We start from the raw sequence: 20989 nt of genomic DNA on the forward strand, positions 1-20989 counted from the left end.
ATTTATTCATTATTTTGTCTTTGTGAAAATATAATGTAAGTCTGTTTGTATCCGTTGCTGGGAGACGTCTGGTACGGCGAGTGACCCATTAGTGACGTGTTTGAATGGTTAGTGACTGTCAGGACTCGTATATGACCACTTGACCTAGTGTGACCTGTCAGGAGGGGGTCCACAGGGAATGGACGAAACACGTGTGGATGAGATAGTGTGAAAATGGATGATGACTCGCTCATTTCCACCACCAGAGGGCTTGGCTGGGAGGTGTCGTGGCGTTGTATAAATAAATAAATAGTTTCTAGTAACATACTCACACACCCTAACCCAACCCACAACACACCTGAACACACTCCAATCAACAATACACACGAATTAACACCCCCGACCCACAACACACACCTGAACAGATTAACTGGTAGCTCTGACAAGGACAAGGGACACTGGAGCTCCGAGCCTCTTCACCTGTATTTCAAGTAATTAAAATAAGTCGACGATTCAAGGACACCAAGTGAACACAGATCAAATGTTGGTCCTAAGTCGACGGTTTTTGGTCATGCCGCTACACTAACTCACAAGGAACCGTACTTTAAATTGTCCTCTAACCTGGAGATTCAATCGTGTACCTACAGTAACTTGCTGACGTTAAACCTTTGCACAAAATATTACTCTGATTAACAAGCATAAAACTTAATCAGGGGGATGAGGTTAGGTTTGGTATGGTTAGGTGAGGTGTCGCTTAGTACAGTATCTTCACCCTAACAGAACACTTGTCTGTTACTTGGAAGAGTCTGTCTCCTAGTGAAGTAATTATTGATTCTCGGTAAACTTTGGTGTATAATGTGTCTTGTGTGTTGATCTTAATGAGGAAGGCGCTGATGAAGTCTTCTTGATAAATACAGGAAGATCTTAGAGTCCGTTAAAGGGACGAAAAATACTGACTCGTGGACAGAATTGAAAACAAGTCATATTTGATTGTATATATTAAACTATAAAGTATCAACGGATATAAAGTACTCAAGTGGATATAACAGTAAAACAAAATATATAAGGAAACGGTATATATAGTTGTTACTTTAGCGGCGTCTGGTGACACTCCTATCGGGGATGAGGAACGAGAGAGTGACGGTTAGTGAGTGTTGTGGTGTGACTGATATAGTACCGAGATGCACCACCATGAGACGGACCAGTACAATAGTGTGTGGTGATGGAGCCCCCACGACCCACCACTGACGCCCCCCTGTCTCTCCTGAAGATGGTGCTGACGGGGAGAGAGGTCGCCCCTTCTCTCAACACCCACCAGGTAAGGTTGGTAATGAGTTGCAAGAACTGGGCTGAAGGTAACACAGATTCATAAACAGTTAGGTAGTATTTTTCCTCGTCAACTCTCTGCTGCCGAAGGTGTAAACGGCCATCAACAGGTTCTCTCGTACACGGGGTAAGACAGGTGTATACAGGGCGTCATTGAGGGGGGGGGGGTGACTCGTTGTAGCCTTTCCCTCGGGTAATCGTACACTACAGCAACAGACAGACGGTGTTATTTTCATGAGGGTGATGATAGGGAAAGCTAGTGGGAGTCTGAGAGGCAATAGAGGTTAGCGATATAGTGGGTATTTTATGTGTATGTATGTATGTATGTATGTATGTATGTATGTATGTATGTATGTATGAGGGGTAATATTGTTGTGTCGAATGCCCGGGGCAGGGAGAGTCCTCCCCTGCCATTACCTGACCACCTGCACTGCCAGCCTCTCCACTGCCATCCCCACCTGGCCGTCTCTAGCCTTGCCTCACACACCTCCTCCTCCCGCTTCTTTCCCAGTACTTCCTCCACCTTGACACTTCCTCCACCTTGACACTTCCTCCACCATGGCACTTCCTCCACCATGGCACTTCCTCCACCATGGCACTTCCTCCACCATGGCACCTCCCGTGTTCTCCTCCTGCTCTTCCTCCTACGGCCTTATCTCATTTACCTCTTCTTCCATCCTGATCCCATCTTCCTGCTCTTCCTCCTGGACACACCCCATTGATTATAAACCACGCCCTAATAGACTGGGGGATTTTTATTTAAGTGAAGCTCCCTAGAAGGTAGTGGTCATCTGTAAGGGGTAAACACGCCCCTGTACTGCTGGAGGCGAGGCTGAGGGTGCCGACGGGGAGGTGAAAGCCAAAGCCAGTTTGTCGTCTTGGTCAGTAGCTAATGTGAGGGTGGGGAAGGAGAGGCGTTCGTGGGGGATGTGGGTGGGGTGCTTGTGGGTGTGTGGGGAGCTGATTATGAATATTTTGGGGTAAAAGTGGGGTAAAGGTAATTTTTGGGGAGATGGGGATTTATTTTACTCATGTTATGGGGAGGGAAGAGGTAGGGGAGGGAGGCAGCGTACGTGTAAGAGGAGAAGGGAGTTGTATTAACACCTGAGGGAGGGCGTAGCAGAGGTCGTGTATCACCAGAGTGTCAGTTAATCTGGGACTATACAAAGGAACCAGGTGTTTGTTTTACTCCCCAGGTGAGAAGAACCAAAACACACAGGAGTGCCAGGCGCCGTGTGTCTGTCACGGGGAGGTGAACAGAGGGTCCGTAACAGTAGTCGTCTTAAGAAAATGAGAGGCTTAATGTTCACTCTGGTGTGTGTGTGTGTGCGCGCGTGCGTGCGTGCGTGCGTGCGTGCGTGTGTGCGTGCGTGCGTGTGTGTGTGTGTGTGTGTGTGTGTGTGTGTGTGTGTGTGTGTGTGTGTGTGTGACGACTGTCCAGGAATCGATGGTGGGTCTGGTCCCAGGGGTCACCGGGAACCCTCAAACTCAGTCTCGGTGAATTTGATCACATCTGAGGAGCGTTTGTTTGCAAGTAAACTGCTGTATGTATTAGTATTGGGCGCCACTTATAAATCTGGTCGTGTGGGGAGGCGAGGCAGACGTGTGGTGGTTGAATGTAGTGAGAGTTGATGGAGAGGAGGCTAGGGAGGGGCAATAATCTTGGCCCCCATGGTTTGATAATTAATTAACAGGTAGTCGTAACCACAGCATCCTGGGGCCCGGCCACGTCTCCTCCCCCACTGTCTACTTCTCTCAACTTTGATCCAGGAAGACAGACCTATGGAGATTAACCATTGAATCCATCGAGAATAACACGATATACAAACTGAAATTGAAACAAACTGTTTATTTTGTCATGGCCGAAACATTTTGAGGGGTATAAAATGAAAGAATATTATATTTATTAAGTGAACAAATCATCTGTTTCCCTTGTAAGATCAGAGAGAGTCACCTGCTGTTAGGGATGACGGGTGTTGAGAGTTAATGTGTTAATGCTCCACAACACAACAAACCTTAAGCCTCTGAAACCATTACGTAAACTATCCACATGCATTTACCGGAACCTCCCGAAGCCTCAAGATGAAGCTTCACAACCATTCGCCAGTCTCAAGACACCAACCACTAAAACCCCAACCATCACCAGCCCGATACTTCTATCACCCTAGACTGTAATGTTATTTCAAGCTCATCACATTCACTTTCACGGAAGACGTACCAGTGAAGCCTTGGACGGGAGGAGGAGGAGGTACTGTAGGTGGGGGTTTTAGACTAGACGCCTCGAGAATGTGTTTATGGATCAGGTGTTTGTACCCCGGCGGACGATAGGCGCAGGTGGTAGGTGCTGTGGGTGAGAAGGGGGGTGGTGTTATTCAGGAGCTGGACGCCCTGGGTACCTGAATCTTATACCCTTGGAGGCTGCCTTGAGGTTCCTGCCGTGCCTGGGAGATGATGGGGACCACTTGAGAGGGTATTGGGGGCTGGAGGAGGAATTTGGAGGATGTGGGATGTAATGGAGGAATCAGGAAGGGATGGAGGAGGGTATTTGACAGGCGGTGGAAGGGATTGAGATTGATGGAGGATGTGGAGGGATGGACCGGGCGGGATGGGGTGAAGTGAAGTGAATTGGGATGTTTTAGGGGGGGGATTTATTTGTCTGGGATGGATAAACTCACACGGGGCAGAGAGAATGGAGAGAGAGATATGAGTGTGGGGTAGGAAAGGGAGGGAGGCGCCCCCCCACACGTGATCTGCCTGCGGTGTGTCGTGAGGTGGAGGATGACGCCTCTCAATGAACTCCCCTCGTTGACTGGGTGGGTAGGTGGGTGGGGGTGGGTGGGTGGGTGTGTGTTGTGGGTGGGTGTGGGTGGCTGACGTGAGGTTTGTTCAGGTATCATGTTTTATCACAATAGGAGCCGCTGTACGTTATTACCGTTTGTTGTAATGGTGGTGGTAGTAATAGTAATGAATAATAGCATAGGAATCACAAAAAATAATGACGACGATAACAATAATGGCAATAGTAATAATAATAATGATGAAAGTAGTAATAATGATTTAAAGGTAAGGTATACGAATATCAAGTAACCTGAGTAATTAGCCGACACACCTGTAATATTATGTAAAGGTGTAATGTCACCTTTTACCCGGGGGGACCTCGGGCCAGCTGGGTGAAGAAAATAATTATTTTAATGAAAGAAATTCATTCTTAATCTTCTTCACCCAGAGTATAATATCCACTCTTTTTATTATCAAGTTTTCGGTCTCTGCTTTCACTCAATTTTTTTCTTTCTTTCGTTGTTTCGTAAAAAAAAGCTGCACTGTTTTTTGTTCTTGCTTCGTGGATATTGTTATTATTATTATTATTATTATTATTATTATTATTATTATTATTATTATTATTATTATTATTATTATTATTATTAGTATTATTACTGTTGTTGTTGTTGTTGTTAATTCTTGTTGTTTTAGTACCATTAGATTTAAGTGCTGTTGTTATCTGTCTTATCCAGTTGTATCATCACGTCACGGTTTAGTCCCTTCATTACGATGTGTTTACTCTAGGTGGTGGTTAAAGTGAAGCCCAGCTGCTGTTTAAGGTTATATCCGGTGTGTGTATCGTGGGGTTAATGTCGGTTGTTTTGTCTTTACAGCTTGGTGAAGATGTCGGAGTGAGGCTCGTGGCCAGCACCGACCACAGCCCCGCCACCACCACCGCCACTACCGCCGCCGCCTCGACCACCACCTGTGGGAGTGCCAGGTCTCTTCGTTACCGAGGGCAGACCTGTCTCCAACCTCACTCCCCCAGCCATGAAGACCTGTCACCTGTAAACCCATCCCTCGCCCCTGATAGTTTCTCCCCCTACAAGACAAGCCCCCCAAGCCTCCTTCCATACCCTCATTCCCCCTCCAAGACACGCCTCCTAAGTCTCCTCCCAGACAGTACTTCCTCCCCCAAGACACAAGCAGTAAGTCGCACACCCGCTCCTGTAATCAGACCTTCCTTCAGCGCCTCCTCCCCACCCCCGCCCCCCGTTGCTTCACGCATCATTCGACGTTTCGCACCGCACCGAGCCCTGCGGTACAGACCTATTGGAGCTATTAAGGTACCTCAACTAACCAGGGTGAGTGAGAACGTCCGCAGACTCTCCCCTGAACTTCGCCTCCATCTCCAGGAGTCATTACAACGACTCCAGCAGCAGCAGGCAGAGTCAGTGCTGAGTAAAGAACTTGTATCTCCCGTACAAGGTGAAGACGATGGCCCCAAGTTGGTAGAAGCCCAAGAACCGCCAGAACTCGAGCAAGAAGTGGACACTTGTGGAACACATACCAGGTGAGCTCAGGTGTTCTCTCATTTACCTGTCCAACGGCTTCATCAACAAGCCAGGACTTATGGATTACCCTCTTAAGATGCGCTGATGTCAGGTTAATGGATACTAAAAAATGGCACAGTGCATAACAGTCAGTATCACGCCAGCATAAACAATACATATTTTTAAAGGTGTTTGGGGGAGTTAATTAGCTTTCTAGCACACCTGATTTTATTATTATTATTCAGTTCAGGGGATTAGCGTCTCGGGATTATATGTGTGGGTGTTAGTCCTGGTTAGGTGGTTTAGGTCAGGGCTATGTCTGTTGGCGTATGAGTCGAGGATCAAGACACACACTACATCCGGGGGTCGACTCTGCCAATTTAGAAGGAGCTTTACGTCGTGACTCAGGTTAAAGCTACAGAAGTGCCATGGGGGGAGGGAGGGATTAGGTGTTGGTTTGTGGAACCTTGACGTGGCGCCGTGGATGGTGTCCTGGAAGACCTACCTACTCGCCTCCCTCAGGATTATGTTTGTTACTCACTCGTAAAGAAGTTGACCTTTCTCGCTAAACTCTTTAAGACAATCTACTTTCCTCGTTAAAAAAAGAGAGATTTGTTTTGTTGATCCGTTCGTTCGTTCGTTGCCCCCACCTGCTCTCATGCCAACTGTTGATCTTCCTGTTACTGCTGAAGGGGAGCTACTGAACCTACTGATGGTAGTCGTGGCCCCCCTCCTGCTGCTACTGTATTTATGCGGCACCAGCAGTAGAAGTAGGAGGCAGTAGACAATGACTGTTACTCTCTCTCACGCCCTCACACGTCATAATTGGTGTCGGTGTTGATTGCAGCATTTGTTAGTCTATTTTGTTTGCTGTCAATATCGTAATTATCTATCGTCTGCTGTTAGTGTTGGGGCCATACTGAGCTGAATCCCTCTACTGGTAAAAATGTAAATAGTGAAAGTGGACAGATCTTGTTATGAGTCATTGTTTGAGTTTTTCATTTCTTGACGTTTCATATATGTTAATTTCTAATCTGTTCGTTAGTTCCCGTTTCGTTACAGCCTCGTGTTATTGTTGCAGTTTGGGAAAATAATGACATCCTTTTGCACTGTTTCCTCCTCATTACTGTAGTCTGAAACGTTACAAATGACTATGTTTCATCCCTTGTTTCATCTCGTCACCACTGTAGCGTGTCTTTTAAACTGGTAGAGTGGGTTTAGTCTGTTAGCTAACACTGTAAAATCATCATCATCATTACAAAATTGTCCTTTCCAGCATCCGTTAATCATTGTCATTAGCGGGGCAGCACGTTGGCACACCATCATCCCCAGCAGCAAGATGTCTCCGTCAGGAAGATCGTTAGTGAGGGCGTGCCAAGGGCGGGCTGTTCGTCACGCGTGTTGTGCTGAATGGTGTCACAGGTGTTTCTCTCACACACACACACACACACACACACACACATTATGACGCAGTTTCGTTTGGGTATCGTGATGGGGCAGCTCACCGTGCCCACTACGTCACCACTACCACCATCATCCTGTTTGCGGAGTGACAACAGTCTGGGGTCACTCAAAGCCTCTAATACCAGGTTGTGTACACCAGCAGCAACATCCTCGTCGTCGGCGTGTCGTCATTTGTCTCACCGTCATACCCAGCCTCAGAGGGTAATTACGGCTACCTATAACGTGTGGCCAGCTCGTCCATCATCCCCGCCTCCACACAAGTCATCCCTCACGCAGATGTTGGGACCTTCATCACTGCCAATACGTAACCTTATTCGGCTGTAAACTAATAGGGCTGTCAAGTGCTCCCGACTACACGATGAACTAACACTACTTAAGTTTCATTTTTCTACGTGTGTTGTGGTTCTCGGCCGCGCGAGTGTAATGATCCTGGTCCACACTTCTCGGTTCTTGTTCTTCGTCTCTCGTTATTCCCGTCTCTCTCGTGTTATTCGTCAACCACGTGTATTTCTGTCTTATTCTTTATCTTTTTTCCTGTTTCACTTTCATTCTTCCGACGCTGAATATATAAATCTTTCGAGAAATGGGAAGGACTGAATGTAATGTAATGTAGTTATCAGAGTTAATACAATGAGGTGTATGTGGTTGGTTGAAGACAGCGCCCCTCAGTACCTACCTGATGAGGGTCTGGTCGGGTAAGGATGCCATCTCGTTTACTATGATAGTACAGAAATAGTGTCGGGTTCTCCCAATAGTTGATGACGCCATTAGCGAAAACGTGACGAGGTTTGCCATTATTATTTTTTTACCATCAACGACTGACATAACTGCTCCGGCCTTGCACGATGGAGGGTGTTTGTGTCCACCGAGCTGATGTGTCTTTAAGAATCCAGGAGTCTTCACAGTATATTTACATTACATTCAATATTTAAGATAAATAACTCGTCAAAAACAGCAAGATATTTACCACGAGATTAATATTATTCACTCAAGATCGGGGGTTAAATTCACTGTTCCGCTTGATATCATTTACTGGTTCCGCCTCCGATATGTCGAGACTGGGATAAACAGCTCCATGGTCACGGTACACGTAAAAAAATACCGAGGAAAAAGTATTAATGAGATAAGACTGGAAGACCTCAACACGGAAGACTTGAGATTGTTAGGGGTTGAAAATTCAATTCATCCATGGAACTGAAGACTAATTGTTTTTGTTTTGTTTTTATCGTGCATGAGAAAACACCATTTGACATTAAGGAAGGAAGGAGGAAAAAAAATAACACGGCATTTTCTTGGTGGGTGTTGTGGTGAGGTGTTACGTGAGGGAGAGACGAGAGGTCCTTCACCATCTGATCCAAGGGTCGTCACTCCTATCCATCTACTCATTTACAGTTGTCTCCCAGCCGTGACACACACACACGCACACACACACACGCACACACACACACACACACACACACACACACACACACGAGAGAGAGAGAGGAGAGAGATTCAATTGAAAAGGTGTTCATTCCGTTATCTGTTGACTGTTACCCGGATTTAGAGTTGTGTGGAGGGTCAGAGGTGTTGTCAAGGTGTGTGAGGTGTCAGGGGTGTTAGGTGGTGTCAAGGGGTGGTGAGGTGGTGCCAGGGGGTGTTAGGTGGTGCCAAGGGGTGTTAGGTGGTGTCAGGGGGTGTGAGGTGGTGCCAGGGGTGTTAGGTGGTGTCAGGGGGTGTGAGGTGGTGCCAGGGGTGTGAGGTGGTGTCAAGGGGTGTTAGGTGGTGTCAGGGGTGTGAGGTGGTGCCAGGGGTGTGAGGTGGTGCCAGGGGGGTGTTAGGGTGGTGTCAAGGGGGTGTGAGGTGGTGTCAAAGGGTGTGAGGTGGTGTCAAAGGGGCGTTAGGTGGTGTCAAGGGGTGTTAGGTGGTGGTGGTGACAGGGGGGGGGGTAGTCTTGCACCTCAATGTTTTGTGTCATTCATTGATTTTTTTTCAGTAAATTCAACCTTACCTTCCAATGAGTGTTTTTTCTCTACCATTAATAACATTTCCCGGTATATGTCTTATGTTATATACCCCAGGCGAGAGAAACATATATCAGTCTGGTCAGTGAAAGCGGACAGTACCACTGGACCACCAAAACGCAGCCGTAAATTAACTAAACGCACACAAGGAATAACGAAATGTACCCATTAAAATAAAATATCCCTCTTTTTATTACATGTTTCCAAGAATGTGGTCTAACCCGTGGATAATGGACACGTACGTTAGGCCACGGTGAAAGATGAGCTGAGGTGAATTAAGAGAGACATTCAGTGCTAAATTATGTCCCTACTGACATATTGGGGTCATAGTGTACGGACGCTGGCCACTGAGGAGAGGGGTGGTGTTGGTGGGGGGAGGAGGAGGGGGGTAGTGGGGACGGGTTTAAAGGGGAGAGGGAATTTGTGCGGTTGGAATCTGATGAGATGGATTTTGAACTTTTTCCTGGAGGTCTGTTCATGTTATCTATGGATGGTTTCTGAGTATTTACATTTTTTGAGGTTTTTTTTTATTCTTAGAGGTTTTGAATAAGTTTTCTTTAAAGGCTTTCAGTATTCCCGGAGAGAGAGAGACGGTGAAAAAAATTAGGATAGCCTTCATATTATTATTATTATTATTATTATACTGACGAGACTGTAGTACTAGGCTTCACTGTCTTGCAAAATAAATCACGGTTAGTCTGGGTGAGCGGATGAAGGCCGGCGGCAGGTCGTTTCTGATGGTGTTAGGTATTACCAGAGATGTGAGTGTCAGGAATTTAAAGGGATTCACGAGACGCTAAATTTGTCGGGGATAAAGTGAAGGACGGACCAAACTGTGTTGGTGTTGTGTCCTACTTATAGTAATAATAATAATAATAATAATAATAATAATGATAATAATAAGAGGTATATTATTATTATTATTATTATTATTATTTATTATCATTTACACCTTATTTATCTAATTCTTATCATGCACAAACGTATTTATTTACCTTATTCTTTGTATTTATTTAGTAATTTAATTTAGCGGGAAAAAATAGTTTTGGTTGCAGTAAAAACAGAAAGTCATTGAGAAACTACACACACTTTTATTTTTTACCGAAATTGAATGAGTTACAGAAGCTACCATGACTACAAGTGTTGGCGCCTGATGAATCTTCCTGGTGAGCGAGAGTGTACAAGTTGGCTGTTCATTCTTAAGTCATTTATACGTCAGGGTGGTCGAGTTTACCTGTAATAGCAAACTCTTTGAGAGTGAGAGTGAGAGTGGTTTAATTAGCCAGTACTCCCGTAGACGGTGACGTGTGTGTGTATAGAATAACACCAGTATGATGTATGGCAGGAGTGTGTCAATACCCGTGGCTGCAGGAGCATGTCAGGACTGCTTCGGGTGTCTGGTGGTGGTACATCATCTCTCCCCTCCTCCCCGGATGCTGTTGTAACCGATGGACGTTTGAGTGTTCCGCTGGGGAGATGGAGTGAGGGGGGTGGGGAGGAAGAGAGGAGTGGGGGGCATGGGGGTGAAATTAGGACAGAGGATGGGGTGAGGGGGGAACAAGATGGGTAGGATGGGCTGATGGGTTGGCTAGAGGATGTAATAAATGAGGGATAGGTTTAAGGGGTGGGGGTAGGCACAGGATGCAGAGGAAGGGAGAGTGAGAGAAATGAGGACATGGTGATGAAAGTGAGAGGGTTTGTACAGAGTGAGAGGGGAAGTGAGAGGTGGGAACAGTGGGATGGGTGTAAGGTAGACTTCAACAAGTAATGAGTGGGAAGAGACTTGTGGAGAGGTGAGAGAGACGAGAGAAAGAGAATTTAGAATTGAAAGAGGTTAATAAGAGGGGAGGAGGAGAATGGTAGATATGAGGGATAGAGAGGAGAAGGCAGATGTAACAATACACATAACTGGTTAACTTAAGGTGATAAACAACAAAATTACGCCGCCCAAAAAAACATTAGAATGGCCCCTGAAACTAGATCTTTCACTTAGCACCAATTCGGGTACAAAATTAACCTAATACTGAATTGGCACCATTGAGTTGTGAATGAATGTGATTGTAAGATAATTGCCGAACTTTGATCTATTTTGTAGCGTTTAGAGGAAAAACTAAACACCTTAAAGATACTTTTCTAATAATAACTACGTCTTACTGTTTAGTGTGTCAACATAATTTATAATGCCAGAGACTTATTGCAAGGACGTAGGTCTTGGGGTGATGTATAGATTTATATTGACAACTTTTCTTTTTTAAATGCTGAAATGAAAGTGTTGTGTTACTGTGTCACGGTGGGTGAGGGAGGCCCCCACGACCTCGATGTTATCGCTGACACAATGCCTCAACCAGCCAGCCAGCCAGCCAGCCCCGGATGTTGATGCTTACTGTGTCACCTCTCACGTTAATATCCGTTTTATAACACACACACACACACGCACACACACACACACACACACATACACACACACACACACACCACGTAATGGAAGTGTTTACCAGACATTCATTTCAGATTTCAACAAAGGTATATCTTAAGTTATTTACATTAACACACTTCTCTTTTTCTTCCCAGGTCTCCCCTCAAGACTCGCGCCAACAGCATCACCAGCGATTATTTCAGCGACTCGGGCGAGACCACATTCCCACAAACGCTACTACAAGACTGTGAATTCGTTCTCAGTCTTGATCTCGTTGACGAAGAATCACAGAGTTCAAGGACTGAGTGTAGATCGACCTCGAGAAGCACCCTGTGTGGCGAGTCGTCGTCGGCCTTACCTCTGGCTCAGTATCCCCTACAGGCCGACGAGTCTCGTTTTCTCAGGGCGGAGAATGGTAATATACGTTTTCTTCTGAGTGATGCCGAGAGCGATAGTATCCCCTTAACCACGACGGATAGAGAAAATTGTACTTCAGCTGAGAAATTCGAAGGGGGACTACAGCAAAATCCCATAGCCAATCATAGTGCCAAAAGGGACTTCCTTAAACTAGTACCTGAGACTAGATTACGTACTGTGAAGTCTTTTCTTGGATCTGAGCTTTCTCTTCAGCACACTTCTCTACCTGCATGTCAGCCTCTCACCACTAGCTTAAACTCACCTTCCCTTACCCCTGCAAGTTTTAATTTAGAGCCCCCGTGTCCCAGACCTCACCCCAGTGCCAAAGCCTGCCGTGGGCCAGACCCAGCGGCACCATGGCACTCTTCATATAAGCCCCCAGAAGGATCCCTCACAAGCACACCAGTTGACGACACAAGCATCACCGAAATGGACCACGATAAAGGTAAGTCAGCTATTGATGTTTTTATTGTGTTCTGGGCTTCAACAGCTAAGGTCCTCAACCCCCTGTGTGCGGGTCGCTTTTCAGGTAAATAATAATATCTGGCATTAGCTAAATGAAATAAAATTGGCCTCCCTGTAGTGAAGGGGTTAAGCATGTAAACTAAGTTACTTATTACACTAGACAATAATTATTAGAAATTTATGTAAATAAATAATACCTTCATGTGCTTATGTAGTTAGAAATCAGTGTCGCAACTCATTTGTACTCGATGAATGAAGATATGAACTTTAATTAATTTTAAAACAAAACAAATCAAGGAAAGTGTTAGAATAAAAATGTTAACTCCAAGGAACATTAGATGAAGGGTAATTTTATTTACAATAATAAAAGTATAGAAAAACCTTGTACAGGTGTTTCATTGTGAATGATAATTAGATATATTAATTATTACCTTAAACATAGCTTTAATGTGTTGATGCTTACTCACACATGTAGGGAATCATTGACTTGTGTGTTGAGACCTTCCATGTTAAAGGTTGTCATCCTGTACAGGCTGTAGCAGCATGAGCGGGCTTGTTCCGCTGAGTTTCTCGTTGTCTTCGCTGTCGGGGTCGTCTAGCCCAGCGCTAGAGTCTGTCTACCCCGCGAGGACGCCCGGAGAGCTCCACACCAACTCCCTCAACAGACGCAAGTCTAAGTGAGTTCACTACACCCACTGTTTACCCTGTGAGGCAAAAGTCATTGATTGCTTCCTGTGGATACCATTAATTTTCAGGTGCCCAGTATCATTGGTCCCACTGTGTGTTTATATACAACACAGCAGGTGAGTTAGCTGCCAGAACTTCAGTGACCGCGTAAGGCTTCAATACTGACTAAGATAAACTGTTTTACATCAACACCTCACAGGTTACTATCTCAGGATCACGGTAAGTGTTGTCAGGTGCTCCATGGACTCCTGTGTCTATGTTGTGGTAGACTTGTGGCTCTGACTACCTCATACACGCAGCCACCTCGATTGACTCTGCGTCTTTGTGTATCTCCGTCAAGTCATGTGGTAGTTACGCGTAAATCTTAACTTCTGTAAGTGAAAACAGTTCCAAGTATTTATGATCCCCATAAGTTCACATCCGTCTTGTAGAGAGAGTGTGTGTGTGTGTGTGTGTGTGTGTGTGTGTGTGTGTGTGTGTGTGTGTCAATGATATGAAAGTGTTAAGAACTAGCACACCGAGACAATGTTTACACGTAACACTTTCCCGCCATTGTGTTTCCGCCTTTGGAATGATGATGGACTCGTGAGCGTCGTGATGGCTGCTAAACCATAAGTGTTCTTTAATGTACAGCCTCCAGGTAAACACACACACACACACACACACACACACACACACTCTCATTTCTCTGTGTGTCTGTGTGTGGACAATGGGTGGGTCGATGGCAGGCTAGCTGGGTCCACTGGTCCACACCCGCCCACCTTCCCTCGCTCCCTCCACTGATGTACCCAATGGTTTTATGTTTTTTTTTTCCTTTTTTCGTCCTCAAACTATTTCGGGAAAGGTCAGGATTGGTGAGAGAGAGAGAGAGAGAGAGAGAGAGAGAGAGAGAGAGAGAGAGAGAGAGACCCCATGTCACTCTGGGCTAGTGGAAGTTCGCGTGATCTTGACCGTGACCCGTGTTTGAGGTAGTGTTTTAGCAAGACCAATTTTTTTTGCCTGTATAATTGTGTGTGTGTGTGTGTCCGCTCTGGGGAAGGAGACCTCATAATTGTTCTTTAGTTTAAATTTTTACTATAAATCGTCCAGGAATGTTTTGATTACACTTGATTATTTTCACTTCAGGGTTAAGTCATAGTACTCTTGGGATTAAGTCTTCGTACTCAAAAGGTCAAATATTCTTACCAAAACAACTAGGATCTCTTGCTCAGTGTGGTAATTTATTGTACTTAAAGAAGTTCAATTCGTAGTACTAAGGAACTTTCGTACTCGGTCAATTAGATTTTTTCGCGGGGTGGGCGAGATACTGAAGGGGTTGGATGTGTGTCTCGTCTCTCCAGGAGCTCTTAGGGTGATGGTAAGCGTCTTCGGTGACTCGCGTGTGTTGCTGAAGAACTCCCGTGGTATACTTCGCTGTTGTCATGCCTTGTGGGTGGTTGTGTCGGGCGGTGGGTTTGAGACTGGTCACTAGCTTCCTGTACCTTGTGTTTTCCTGTTCCTGCTTTTCCTCTTTGTCTTCTCCTCCCTCTCTGCCCCTTCCTCCTCTACCTCCTGCAGTATTCAGCTTACGTATCGACTTTCTCAGTACGTCGTTGCTATTACCCAGCTAATTGAACTTCACTATGATCCACCACTCTACCAACCAACCCTCCCTCTCTCCTTCCCCCCCTCTCTCCTCCTCCCTCCCTCCCCTTCTCTCCCCCTCCCCCCCTCTCTCCTCCTCCCTCCTCCCCCTCCCTCCGACACTATCCCTCTGACATTGACACGCTACCCTTGAAAACACCCTCACTCACTGCACGCCAACCTGGAAGTATTACTCTGAACAAGCCACACAACACCCTTAAACATGAAAAGTATCCATCTGTCAGGTGAGGAAAGACGGGAATTGAGCTGACTAAAGGCTGCCAAGTATCACCTAAGAGACTGAAGGCCACTGACTTTCTTTTACCGCCGACTTCACCAAACGACCTGACTGAGGGAATATTTTCAACAAGTCGACAAAATGGAACGGGGATAGAGTATGGAACTAGTTGTTGATAGAAGAGAGTAAAAGAGAAAAAGGTATTATCTGTATGACTGTTTACGTTAAGTTGTGAGTCTTACTAAAGGAGTGATCTTAACTCATTACCCCCTACACAGGTATCGGCTCAGGTGTGATTTATTGACTTTCTCTCTGGTGTTAGGTGATACACTGTACTGGAGTATTGGTTAATGCTACGGAAGAGAATGTCTCGCTGGATCGATGGTGTTGAGTGATGGTATGGACGGATTATTAACTCCACAGGTGGTGGTCCCTGGGAGGTGTTGTGTACGGTACATAGACTTACTCAGGGTTGGGGGTGAGGTGGACTGACTGAAGGCTTAAGGTGTGTGTGTGGGGGGGGGGGTAGTATTGACAGGTGATTGATGAAGTTAGTGGCCGTGACGGGGGCAGGAGAGAGAGGGAAAGAGGGAAACGAGAGTCATTCACGTGAACTAACATCAACATCACCTGTGTGTGGATTATGAATATGGCGACCTTACCTGCCCTTCACCTCCCACTCAGAAACCCTTTTCATAGTCCACCTCCAATTTGCGTATCCTAGGTGTATTATTAATCCTAAATGTCAAAAGAAACACGACAACAAACTAGCTCTGTGTGACTCGCTTGGCCTTGGTGAACGTGTGATGGTGAATTCTTACTGTGTGTGATATTCATGTCAGGTACATTATCCGACACTAGTGACAGGTGACTGATTCGTAGAAATTTGAATGGTGGTGATGAGGGATGGTGGGTGGAGAGGGGAGTAGAGTAGAAGTGGGAGGGAGTGAAAAGGTGAATTTAGAATGGAAAGGGAGATCGAGAGAGGATGGTAGGGTGGACTGGAAGGAAAGGAAGACTGGCAGCTAAGACCTGACAGGACCAATAGAGAGGTAGACTACCTTACGTCATGTGGTGCTCGGGGCCGCCGAGTCAACCACTCCAGTGTTGCAACCCCGCGGCGGAGTCTCGGTTACAGATGTTGCCGCTGGGCTGGTGGAGGGGAGGTGTTGTGTGTGTGTGTGTGTGTGTGTCCATTAACTATACCCACGAATGGAGAACGCCACAGCTGTTACATTATTCAATAAGTAAACAATTATACGCTGGAACAAGACCCATCCTCTCGTGGGAACATATTTGGTCCATTTGTCGTATGAACATTATACAAAGGAAGAGTTAAAGTGACTTGTACCCAGTCTCAGGTTCATAGGTGTTGAAAAAATGATGGAGGTTTATAGATGAAGAAAACTTGAAGTACTGTATGTACCCTTGTCATGTTATAGTTATTGTAGGTGTTATATTGACGTTTTGAAATATGAGGATCATTTGTGTTACGTGAGGCTCATGGTGAGTGCGGTGACGATGAACCACCAGGCAGCCCGGTGTAGTGTCGGCATCGTCCGTCCCTCTGTTACAAAAGTTCATGAGAGTCGGTGGTGACGGGGTCCGTGACGAGCTGCCTCCAGCGCTCACGTAAGTCAGCTTTACCCTCTTGCTTCTCACTTAGTCTTTACAATACGAGTGTTTCACTGCACTGCCTCATCTTGTGGCTGGAGTTGTTAGTTGGGTTTAATATGGGAAATATTTCAAGCTTTTGTGTGAAAGTTTGACTTAAGTACGAGAGTTTGGGCGAGGCGTCGGCGCCAGCACCGTCATGAGTAACGGTACCAGCTGAGCCTGGAACCTGGAATTGTTGGAGGCTGCTAGAAGGTGACGCCAGGAGCCTCGTCAGTCTTACACAGCAGCCGAGTGTGTACACAGCCTGCACGCCCCCCTCAGGCGCTGTAGTGTTACACCCACTGGCGCTTTAGTGCACCAAGACGTGGACTCTTAATCGCATTACGTGACTCATATCGAATATCCGTTGTGTTCATGACCTTGGACGGCCGATGTAGATTTGTGAATTCCTGGTAATCAGTGAACGATTTGTAGTGCGGAGTGTGATCTACATACGACCGAGTGTGCTGGTGTGTTGGAGGCTTCTGTGGGAGGGAGGTGTTGGCGTTGGAGGCTGAGGGGAGAAAGTGAGGGAGAGATCACACCCAAGCCCGTGACGCTGCACCACCACACGTCTCCTAGTGTACATTACCCTCACCTCGGCGTGGGTCAACATGTGTGTGAAGGTTGTATACCGTTTTATACTTAATCTCTCAGTGATCGGAGCTTACGAAAGTCTTGGTGGCCGCCCGAGGCATTTATGAATAAGTGAAGTATTATGGATTACCTCGCGTAGAACTGGGACAGTGTTGAAGTGAGCAGAAGAGCCCGTGACTCGCCCCTAATGGTAGTGTGGTGTGACGAGCAGTGTGGATAACGACGAAACGATTATTAATTACCGTAGCGAAGCAAGTGATTGTAATTTGCCCTGTGGTGTGTGTGTGGGGGGTGGGGGGGTGTGTACCGTGTATGACTTTGACGGACACAAAGGCATAAAGAGATAGAAATCAAGGGTGTATGTACAGTTTCGTCCTTGTTCAGGCCAGTAGGCAAGTAGGGAGGTTTTTCCCTGAAGCCATTACAGCTGGAGCCTGGTGCATAATCTGCTCCACCCACACCACTGACAAGAGCAGCTGAGGCTCTTCCACGTCAGAAGCTACACCTCAGTGCTCCATCTTTGGGATATAATTAATTTAAATCTCTGGTCGTTGTCATCTTATCCACGATCTTTTGTGACAATCTCCACCTGAGGTTTTATTTTGTCTTGACATATATCCATAAACATTAAGTCATCTTATCGTGTAGTTGTAGTTAATCCATTATCCTCAGTCTTCGTCTCACAGTTAAGTTACTTTCCTTAAATCTTTTCCTAGTTCGCCATCATAGGCTCCTACGTGGCGCTTCGTCAGTTGGTTGCGAGTCGAGAGGACGGCGGCCCTGTCAGGTGGTGGTGCTTGCCGGGCGTAATGACGGTGTGATGAGACCTGTGTGTGTGTGTGTGTGTGTGTACTAGCTGTACCTCTACCTGCTTCCGCCTCCAACTAAATTTGCCCGAGTCTGGGTTGAGCTCACCTGACGATTTTCCTGTGTCTACCTGGGTTGGGCCTCCAGGTAGATTTTCTTCTTTTTATTATTCTTATTATTTTATTATTCTTATTATTGTTGTTGTTTGTTGGTATTGCTAGTATTTGATTTTTTGTTGTCTTATATCTTAATGGTTGTGCCTGAGTGCGGGAGATGGTGTGTTGCGTCATCGTGTTGACACAGTGAGTCGGGAGTGCGGGGCTGCTGGAAGGTGTGATGTGTCTGGTGTTGTGTTGTGTACTGACCTCTTACTGTGCTGTGGGGGACTCGACCAGCTGTAGTGTGGTGCTGTGGGGACTCGACCAGCTGTAGTGTGGTGTTGTGGGGGACTCGACCAGCTGTAGTGTGGTGTTGTGGGGGACTCGACCCACCTGTAGTGTGGTGTTGTGGGGACTCGACCAGCTGTAGTGTGGTGCTGTGGGGGACTCGACCAACTGTAATGTGGTGTTGTGGGGGACTCGACCAGCTGTAATGTGGTGCTGTGGGGGACTCGACCAGCTGTAATGTGGTGCTGTGGGGGACTCGACCAGCTGTAATGTGGTGCTGTGGGTGTCTATTGTTTTTTATCTGACAGACGTCAACAATTCTTTCGGGTCACCTGAAGAATCGCAATGATAACGAATATTATATTTTTAAAGGGTACTTATCATTTTATCGTAAGAGTGTAAAATTATTCAAATACTATTGATAGAGATTGAAGGAAAAAGATGGTGAAACAAAGTAATTAATTGGTAGTATTGGGATAGGTAATTAGATGAAATAAAGTGGGAAGGAAAATACACTCGGTTATTTAGATTGTTTAAAGTAAGAAAAAGAAAGAAGGTTTTATAAGAGAAGAACATTGAGGGTGTAAATACTTTCTAGTGTGTGGAGTTATGGTGAGAAGGTTATTTATGTTGGGTTTGAATACCTTTACTCCGCGCCGCCAATGGACAGGTGAGGGAGAAGAGACCATGGTCCAGTCACTGTCTTCACGTCACTTATTCTCACCTCTCACCTTCCTCATTCATTCATCCCTTCTTTTTCTTTATCCCTCGTCCTCCTCCTTTCTTCTTCCCCACCTCTCTCTCTCACACACACACACACACACACACACACACACACACACACACACACACACACACTAGTGGAACAGGAGTTTAGAATGACACAGTAAATCATCTCATATAATGGTGAAGATTTTTACTGAATGTGTGTGTGTGTGTGATATTTTTTTTTATTTTGCCGCTTGCAGCGGCTACTTTATTGTGCACCCCACACTCATCCTGTGAGCGGTAGCGCAAAAGGATTACAGAGTAGGGTTTACAAAGGGTCATAATAATTAACCCCCGTTGTCAGGATATTATGGCACTGAAAGTTACACAGTATTTCATTTACATTATTTGTTTAGTTCTATACATAAAGGGTAACTTATTCACAAATGCGTGAGAACAGGCGTGTGAGGCAGTATGTCTGGCCTCACACTTTGTTATTCACATTTACGTGGGAGGTATTCAAGCACATTGCGTATTTGGTTCTGTACATGAGAATTGATATAGTTACTAAGTGCAAAAAAGTGGATACAATCTTAATATGTCGGCTATCTTGCCATTAGAGATGAAGTGTTGTGCCATTTCACACACAGTGTGCTTGGACCTGTCCCTAAAAGGTTCTATCTTCACACAGTCGAGGACGTAGTGTTCAAGTGTGTGGCCATATGTAGGAGACATGTGTTCTCTGATTCTATATAAGAGTCTGCCAAGAACCATCCTCTCAAAGGTTTTACACAGGCAGCTGGTTAGTGATATGGGACGAAAGGCATCAGGCTGTCCTGGTTTCGGTATTGGTACAACAATACTGCTGGTCCATGATGTGGGTAGTTGGCCCTCGGCATGACTCATATTGTACAATACCAACAATGGATTGCCTGGCACGCGCCTTAGTAGTCTAATGATGTTGTAGGTGACTCCGTCCTCTCCAGGGGAAGTAGACCTACCCCTGGCGAGGGCGGCGTCAAGCTCCCACTCAGTATATGGAACATCACACTCATCGTGCTGTTTGCCCAGCATAAAGCTAATAAGATTACTTCTCTCTACAGACTTCGCATCAAGGAGTCCCCGAGTCCTAGCTGGTAACATGTCATAGCTCGACACATGAGCCCACTTTGTTATTAGCTCATTCGACTTTTGCAGAGGGTTTGGATGGGAGACGTGTCTTCTGTTTTTACCTCTGATTATGTTTATGTCTTTCCAGGCTTTGCTGAGGGATGTGTGTTGGTTCAGGCTGTTGACATATGTCTCCCATGCATTTTGTCTGAGTTCGTTTTCACGTTCCCTGACAGCAGCAAGGGAAGCTTGATACAATTGTAACATTTGAGGTGTTCTAAATTGTCTGTAACCCTTACCCACCCTCCTGACCCTATCCCTGAGTTTTTTCAGCTCAGGGTCATTATAGCACTGCTGTTGCCTGTTCCCATTATGCTGACCACGTTTTCTCCTTTTTTTGGTGGAGGCATTGTTGGTGAAGTATACATAAGTCCTATCTATCAGATAGTCATGGAAACTTTGGTAGTTGTCAGGCTTGTAGTCCTTGTACCAGTCATGGATGAAGTCTATGAACTGGCTTTCATGTTCTTGCTTGACTGTGATTCTACGTCTGTTGAGTTTACCACCAGTGGGGGTGTCATTGGCTACATGTATACTAGCTTGGATTGGGCTGTGGTCAGACATAAGATCAGTGACAACATCAGAGCTATGAGTTGTGTATGATAGATTAAAGCCAATACATTTGTCTAGACCCCCGCCATAGATGTGTGTTGGTTCATTATTACCTATAATTTGAACATCTTCATATGCGCTGAGAAGTGAGATAAGTCTCCTACCATTGGTGTTAGTGGTGG

At 45.8% G+C, this 20989-nt stretch overlaps 1 protein-coding gene across 3 annotated transcripts in view; it reads left to right on the forward strand.

Annotated features, from left to right (window-relative positions):
- The first annotated feature begins 1152 nt into the window (after positions 1-1152).
- Positions 1153-20989, forward strand: part of LOC121876391 — a 264178-nt gene continuing 244341 nt past the window's right edge. For 2 of the 3 annotated variants that reach the window (XM_042381469.1, XM_042381475.1), the window contains exons 1-4: positions 1153-1297; positions 4959-5638; positions 11657-12363; positions 12916-13060. In XM_042381469.1, coding sequence (XP_042237403.1) covers positions 1202-1297; positions 4959-5638; positions 11657-12363; positions 12916-13060 — 1628 coding nt within the window. In that variant the 5' untranslated portion in view covers positions 1153-1201. The remainder of the gene's footprint in view (positions 1298-4958; positions 5639-11656; positions 12364-12915; positions 13061-20989) is intronic. The other variant, XM_042381483.1, reaches the window with a different exon arrangement.

The sequence above is a fragment of the Homarus americanus genome, unplaced genomic scaffold (genome assembly GCF_018991925.1).
Source record: "Homarus americanus isolate GMGI-L3 unplaced genomic scaffold, GMGI_Hamer_2.0 scaffold33468, whole genome shotgun sequence".
Taxonomy (NCBI): Eukaryota; Metazoa; Arthropoda; class Malacostraca; order Decapoda; family Nephropidae; genus Homarus; species Homarus americanus.